At 36.9% G+C, this 7535-nt stretch overlaps 1 protein-coding gene across 2 annotated transcripts in view; it reads left to right on the top strand.

Annotated features, from left to right (window-relative positions):
* The window catches only part of SRL (sarcalumenin), a 34174-nt gene that overhangs the window by 22652 nt on the left and 3987 nt on the right, over nt 1-7535 (top strand). The window contains exons 2-7 of one of the 2 annotated variants that reach the window (XM_072417610.1): nt 1112-2860; nt 3853-3951; nt 4893-4988; nt 6070-6105; nt 7057-7173; nt 7259-7492. In XM_072417610.1, the coding sequence (XP_072273711.1) occupies nt 1112-2860; nt 3853-3951; nt 4893-4988; nt 6070-6105; nt 7057-7173; nt 7259-7492 (2331 nt within the window). The remainder of the gene's footprint in view (nt 1-1111; nt 2861-3852; nt 3952-4892; nt 4989-6069; nt 6106-7056; nt 7174-7258; nt 7493-7535) is intronic. The other variant, XM_072417611.1, reaches the window with a different exon arrangement.

The raw sequence follows: 7535 nt of genomic DNA, 5'->3' as shown, positions 1-7535 counted from the left end.
TATATATATATATATATATATATATACATGGGTGCAACTAAATGTGTTTATTATATATGCAGACTCTGCTTCCTGCTTTGCAGCATGCTTACTGGCCGTGCTTTGCTCCTCCTTCCCATTGAAAGCAATGCAGCCCTTAAATTGCCAATATCGTATATAAACAGTAAATAAAGAAACCCTGCCACCATACCATTTGAACAAATATTTTCTCTATTTGCAATTACCATTTTATGCACATGCTTACTTGTAAAAAAAACTCCAAAAAAACAAGACTGTTTCTGGAAGCCTCCATCTTTGATGTGCTTCACCACATCTTATCCAACAGCTCTCTGGAAGTAGGCATTTACAGTTCTTTATTTATCTGTAAAATAGCCTGCATTTTTTAGATTGGTGACAGGGTCTCTTTAGGCTTTTAACAGTGGCTATGTGCTCCCTCCAGTGGCAAATATACAAATCTCTATTTTTAAAACAGGAAAAAATATGGAAGAACATTCACTTTGGTGCACACCATCAAATAATGTTCTTTCTTAATGTCAGAGCCATACCACTGCTATACTCAATTTAATAAGACTAGCCATCATATTGGCCAATGAGATGCTTTCATTGGATAGGGAGCTGGCAGCTGATAGGGCTTATATTTGACATTAGGAAAGTCAGGTCCCTAATATAAAGGAAAACTAATTCTTAAGTGGCACACAGAAGAGACAAATGTGGGTTATAACAATCATTTTATAATCTCTTACCATTTATAAGATTAATATACATTTTTATCGATTGGGCTTACATACATTTAAACCAAATACATTTTATGCCATGTTAAAGCACATACAATACAAAATTAAAAATCTTGATCTTTAAGGCCTAAACCACACAAATTTAGATAATAAAAACATTGACTGCTTACCAGGAAGAGCTGATCTTTTGAAAAGTAGGAGAGTTTAAGGAATGCATTCATAAATGTCAACCTACATTAACATGGTATGGACTGATTTACATATTTAGTACTTGCCGCCCAAACTGCACTATGCAGCAACAGAGCAGGAATGTTTGGTGTGCTTCTCCTGAACCAAGTTCTCCAATGACACTGACTGATGGTCTTCTAACTGTTTAGAACTTCAAGTCTCCTCTCCCGATGTCTCTGAGGATGCTGGGATCCTTGCTGATGGCCATCCAGGTTCTGTGGACCCCACCTTGGATGACAAGTCACTAAATGCTAATCAAATCCTGATAGAGAAGAGTCAGGAATATGGAAATGTAGCTACAGAAGAGAGACAAGAGAAGCAAAATGTTACCCCTGGAGCATCCCTTTCTGGGACTGTAAACATTACATTAGAAGAAAATGATTCAGATGTTGGGCCTGATGATGGCGAAGACAAAGATAAGGACAAAGAAGAAGCAATTGATGAAACAAATGATAAAGCTGAGGATGTGGCCATTACACAGGAGCCTCAGGTAGAGGAGGGAGTGGAAGATGAAATAAATGAGCATGCAACAACTTTGAATTCTTTTGAAGAAGGTTCTGAAGCTGAAGAGGAAGAGCCTATCACTGACAATAGTAAAAATGAGCAAGAGTTAGCTGTTTCTCAAGGGGAATCAGAGCCAGCTATGGCTCAAGACTCTGGCCCCGTGCCAGAAGAAATTCTAGAACCAGCAGAGAAAGAAGAGCAAAATTATGAAACGGAATTGGACTCATCATCAGAAGAAAAGGAAGAGGAAGAAGATTCAGAATTAAATCTCAAGGATGATGAAGATGGTGCAGAAGAAGACAATTCATCAGAAGAGGAAGAGGATGATGAGGAAGAAAATGGTGAAAGTGGAGAGGATTCATCAGAAGAAATAGAAGAAGAAGAGGAAGAAGAAAAGGAAGAAGCAGAAGTAGAGTTACAAGCTGAAGAGAGTTCATCAAAACAAGAAACTACAGAGGATGGCCCACAATTTGACAGAGAGGGTGATGAAGAAGGAGAAGAACCTAAGACAAATGATGACATAGCTAGAAGTGAGTCTCTAGATAAAAGCAAAGATGAAGATAACCTAGACCTACTTTCTAAGGATGATACAGCTAAAGAGGAGGTTTTTGAACAAGAGAAAATAAAAGAACAAGTGTTAGATAATGTAGCTGAAGAAGAATCTCCAGAAGAAGAAACTCCGGAAGTCCAATCTCCAGAAGAAGAAACTCCAGAAGATGAATCTCCAGAAGAAGAAACTCTAGAAGACAAATCTCCAGAAGAAGAAACTCCAGAAGATAAATCTCCAGAAGAAGAAACTCTAGAAGACGAATCTCCAGAAGAAAAAACTCCAGAAGATGAATCTCTAGAAGAACAAACTCCAGAAGACAAATCTCCAGAAGAAGAAACTCTAGAAGACGAATCTCCAGAAGAAGAAACTCCAGAAGACGAATCTCCAGAAGCAGAAACTCTAGAAGACGAATCTCCAGAAGAACAAACTCAAGAAGAAGAATCTCCAAAAGATGAAGAATTGTCATCTGATGTTAAAGAAGAAATCCATGAAACAAACATCTCAGAAGAAGATAAAGAGGCACAACTTGAAAGTCACGATAAAGACACCAAGATTCTAACAGAAGTTAAAGAAGAAGAGACAGCGGTTGATGATGATATCCAAACTGAAGAAGATGTTACTGTAGAGAACGTGCCAGCAGAAGCAGCAGAAGATCCTAAACCAGAGGAAGTTGTTCCATCAGATTCAGCTGATAGCACTGAAGAGACTAGAAAATCAACAATCTCATCACAGGAAACCACTGGTCAGGAGGACACTGCAAAAAACAGCCCAATTAACCAACCAAAGTCACCTCCTAAACCATCTAAGAAACAAGCTGTCAAGTCAAAGTCAAGAAGGCTAAAAGGTAGACATTCCAGATATTTAAAATAAAAAAGGTTTTGTTAGCATAAGGCATATGTTGAGGTGATACACTTAAAGCTGTAATCTGACTCATATGTGATGTGCTACACAGGAAATCCAGACAGCAAAAACATGAGTATAATTGTTTAAGGATATAAAAATGATAAATTCTTCTTTGGGAAACCTGCACTGTGAATAATGCGGGCTGTATACGTTCTAATTACAGTTAACAGACTAAATAGGTGAATCCACTGTTTAAATATATTTATAGACAAAAGTGTGTATGAGCTTTGGATAGAATACAATAATACTTTCTGTGTGGAAAATTTTCTAGAGACCCAACAGGAAATGAGAGGAAATCTCTGTAAAGTGAGGGGAATAATCTCTTAAGCAGCTGTCACCAGAACAGTTGGCAGCATAGGAAAATTTCCCTTCACCTCTTGTTCTAATGGCAAATGTAACATGGTTTATTTTCCATCATTTCTAACCAATAAAATTTGACTCTTTGGCTTTACAGAGAAACTCCAGGCAAGGAACAAACAAAGTATATTTGTGACTTGTTTTATCAAAATGTTTATAAAGCTATTCTTATACATTGTCGTTTTTCCACCTTTGCCTCTATATAATTTAGGCACCAACATTTCTCAGACACGGTGCCACTGCCCCATCTCCTTGCAACTTTTTGGGCTACATAAAAAAAACTGTAACCCATTCTGGCTTTTCTCTTTCATGAAATTCCACTTAATACCTTTCCAGCCTATGAATTGACGCAATACTTCCATATCCTATGAAAAAGCTGGCAAGTTGTTACTGACAAGTCCTTGCCTAGAGTTTAGCTTTAAAATAGGTTTTTATTAGGTTGACAAAAATACTTAAAATCGAAAATTAGGAATGTTTTTTTTTTAAACTATAATTATTGTTAAAACTATAAATATAAATAAGTTGATTTTCTGATTTTGGTTAATCTTTTCCCTTTTTTTACTTTTTTATTTGCAGATGAATTTGAAGAAATTGAAGAGTTCCTGAAAAGGGACAGAAGCCACATAGATAACACCTTGAAACTTGCTGATGAGAAACCAGCAGAGGACTACTCAGGTAATCAAATGTGTCAAAAATAAAAATTAAGATTCAATACATTAAGAGTAATTAAAAAAGCCTGTGCCTAATATACACATTTATCATTGTTGTATCTTTAAAGCTGAAAAATTTAAATCCATGTCTACCCCTTTATCCTGAACCTTCTTTTATTAATGCTAACCCTTTGCAGCTATGTCTTTCAACTTTATTATTATAATTATAATTATTAATAATCAACAGGATTTATATAGCGCCAACATATTATGCAGCTCTGTACATTAAATAGGGGTTGCAAATGACAGACGAATACAGACAGTGACACAGGAGGAGAGGACCCTGCCCCGAAGAGCTTACAATCTAGTAGGTGGGGGAATTAACATACAGTAGGGAGGGGAGAAATTCCACTTTAATCTATCATGCCCGCCACTCAGTCACAATTCTGGTACTTACACCAAGTAAGTGTCACCAAGTGTGTACATAGTGACAATAGTACGAATTGCTATTTATTTCCTGTGACATTTTGGGAGTCATCAGAGTGATATGGAAGCAGTGCAAAGGCATCGAAGGCTTTGTATTTTATGAAAGGTTGGATATAAAATTGAGTTTGGATAAGCAGTTGCAATAACAACAACAAATTCTCGTTGATTTTGAACCATCGCCATAATGGTTGAAATTACAAGGTCCTGATAGTATTATTTAGCAAGGCAGTCACAATAGTATTATTATTATTATATATCATATTTAAAGATGTTGTTGAATTTTTATCAAAACTATACCCTAGTAATTTAAACTCTACAATGGAATTCAAAGGTTTAACACCCATGTAGACTTCCTGACACCAAGGATGAGATTATATTAGTAAAACAGACAGGATTAGCATGGTTAATCTTTGCTCTTGTTTGGTGAGTCAGCCAAGTTCAAACATGTTCCAAATCTCATTGTTCCATGTTTCTTTACAGTGGTGCTACAAAAGCTAAGAAAAATATATCACTCTTCTATAAAACCCCTGGAACTGTCCTACAAGTACAATGAACTGAGGCAGTATGAGATTACAGGTAAGCATATTGAAGCAATATGATGTTTAGTAAAGAAAGGCTGTATTAATGTATGTTTGGCTAAAGGTTATGGATGGAAATGCTTACAGATAGATTAAAAAAAATCATAAATCCTAAAGGATAACTACATATGAAGGACCTCACCTGTTGGCGTGCACTGTCACCCAGCTCATGCCATTTTATGTTATTTTGCATTATGCCTATACAATATGGCACACTTGGATTGCACTAACCTATACACTTCGCATGATAAAAACAGAATGTTAGTCATTTAGAAATAACCACACTTGAGCATATGGTATATATGCATGCTGACCCTATGCTTAACACCCAGAAAGTTCAAATACAGTGTACATGACTAGACGTCTGGCTGGCAAATGTCATTGTGATAGAAAACAAAATAAAGAATGGCCACCTAAAAAAGTGAGTTGGGAAGGTCACAGTTTAATTATAGTATTTCAGATTCACATTACTTTTATATAGCAGCCAAAGGTTGTATCAAGGGTTATATTAAAGTATATCTAAAATTAAAAAGCAAAAATAATAATTTTTAATTTCAATTTTGAACTGTGCTACCACAATATGGAGGGCATGATTAACAAATATTTTAATTGTATGCCTTATGCCATATGAGAGCTGTCTGCCTCCTTGGCTTTTGTCAAAATTGTCAAGCACCCCTCAATTGCTGGCAAATCAGACTTCTTTACATACTTATCATGTGTACAGGGTCAAATGATGATCTTCTCCAGATTTTTAATAATAATAATAATGATGATGATGATGATTGGCCAACAACAATAGATATCAGAGGGCGTGATGTGAATGTATGATGACCCCAAGAATTCGTAGTCAGACAGAAGTTCATGAGTAATGTAATTAGTACCCTTTTATTGGGTCAATATGAAGAGTTGGTTTTAAATTCCCCAGTACTTTATCAAAGTTATACTCCTTACGGGACCCTTTATAGAGCACATACTGCATATGGATAAACCAAAGTTTGTAGGGAAATACTAGGGAACATAGACTTCCCTTGCCTTGTGATTTGATGTTGACATGTCATTTCCCTCCCCTCTGCTAACAGCTTATCATGGACGTACCCTTGCTGACTCGGCCACAGGTGGGTAGAACTGCCTGAGGTACTTGCCTGGCCTACTCAGCTTGTGAGCCTGCTAACCTGGGCCTCACATTCACAAAGCTAACCTCCCCCTGCTATCTACATCTACTAGCATTGGTTCCCTAGCTTAAGCCACACAGCTAGCATTCTTAGGCATCAGCAACGCAGAGAGTTTGGCATATTACTAACAAAAACTGGCTTGTTACTGTACTGTGCATATTAATTTCAACATAGCTGTGGCTACATAGCTATATCAATTTGAAAGTTTTTAACCAACCCATGCAATGGGATTGATAGCATGTAAATCTTTTTATCGACATAATTAGGAAGTTCTCCTCACCTGATTTGCCATTAAAAGTCTTTTTTGGCTGTCGTAATGCTCATTTATTCTTTCTAGTTCAGATTTTCCTATCTCTTATGCACATCAACCCTAATGTTTGATTTGGTCTAAATTCTATGCAAAGAGCTTACCACTTAGATAAAATGCACATAGGGAAACTGTTTTATTAGCCAAAGTATTTGTATTTCTGTCGATCCAGTCCAAAGATCTACTCTGGTGTCCATGTGAAGAACACCTGCCTTGAACATAACCCAACTCAGTTTATAACTACACACTAAAGGACAAATCTAACCAATCCAGATATTTTGTAGGGACCCCAACTATTGTGAACAAGTTTAGTTATTTATGGGAACCACATGCTCATTCCAATGTGGTGCTTTTACAATTGCTTATACCATCTTGCAAATACAATTATGAAGTGCTGTATCAAACTGCACCGTTATACAAACACAGCCAAGCCCATGTCATTGTTGCCTCTGACAAGAAAGGCAAGAGGTATTATATAATACATGTAAGATACAAAGTATACTAATTGACAATCTGTAATAATATTCCTGATGGTCCATAACTCATAATAAAATGAGCCTGTTGTCATATTTTCTCTGTTCCTTCAGATGGAGAGATCACATCAAAACCAATGGTTTTGTTTTTGGGACCGTGGAGTGTCGGCAAGTCCACCATGATCAACTACCTCTTGGGATTAGATGAATCACCCCATCAATTGTACACAGGTAGTATTTTTAACCATTACAGGAATTTGTCCGGGTATTCTGTTGACAATCTTTTAAGTAAATGCATTTTGTTTCTTGATTGCAGGGGCTGAGCCTACAACATCTGAATTCACTGTTCTTATGCATGGGCCAAAGCTGAAGACCATCGAAGGTATTGTGATGGCTGCCGACAGCGCTCGTTCCTTCTCTCCACTGGAAAAATTTGGGCAGAATTTTCTGGAGAAGCTAATTGGCATTGAAATTCCCCACAAACTTCTAGAGAGGGTCACATTAGTGGACACCCCTGGTATCATTGAGAATCGCAAGCAGCAAGAAAGAGGTAAGAAGATTTACTGAAAGTGACAGCACTTCCTGTTACCAAT

The sequence above is a fragment of the Pyxicephalus adspersus genome, chromosome 7 (assembly GCF_032062135.1).
Source record: "Pyxicephalus adspersus chromosome 7, UCB_Pads_2.0, whole genome shotgun sequence".
In the NCBI taxonomy this organism is placed as follows: Eukaryota; Metazoa; Chordata; class Amphibia; order Anura; family Pyxicephalidae; genus Pyxicephalus; species Pyxicephalus adspersus.
The sequence above is the reverse complement of the archived record's forward strand: the minus strand, read 5'-3'. Positions and strand labels throughout refer to the sequence as shown.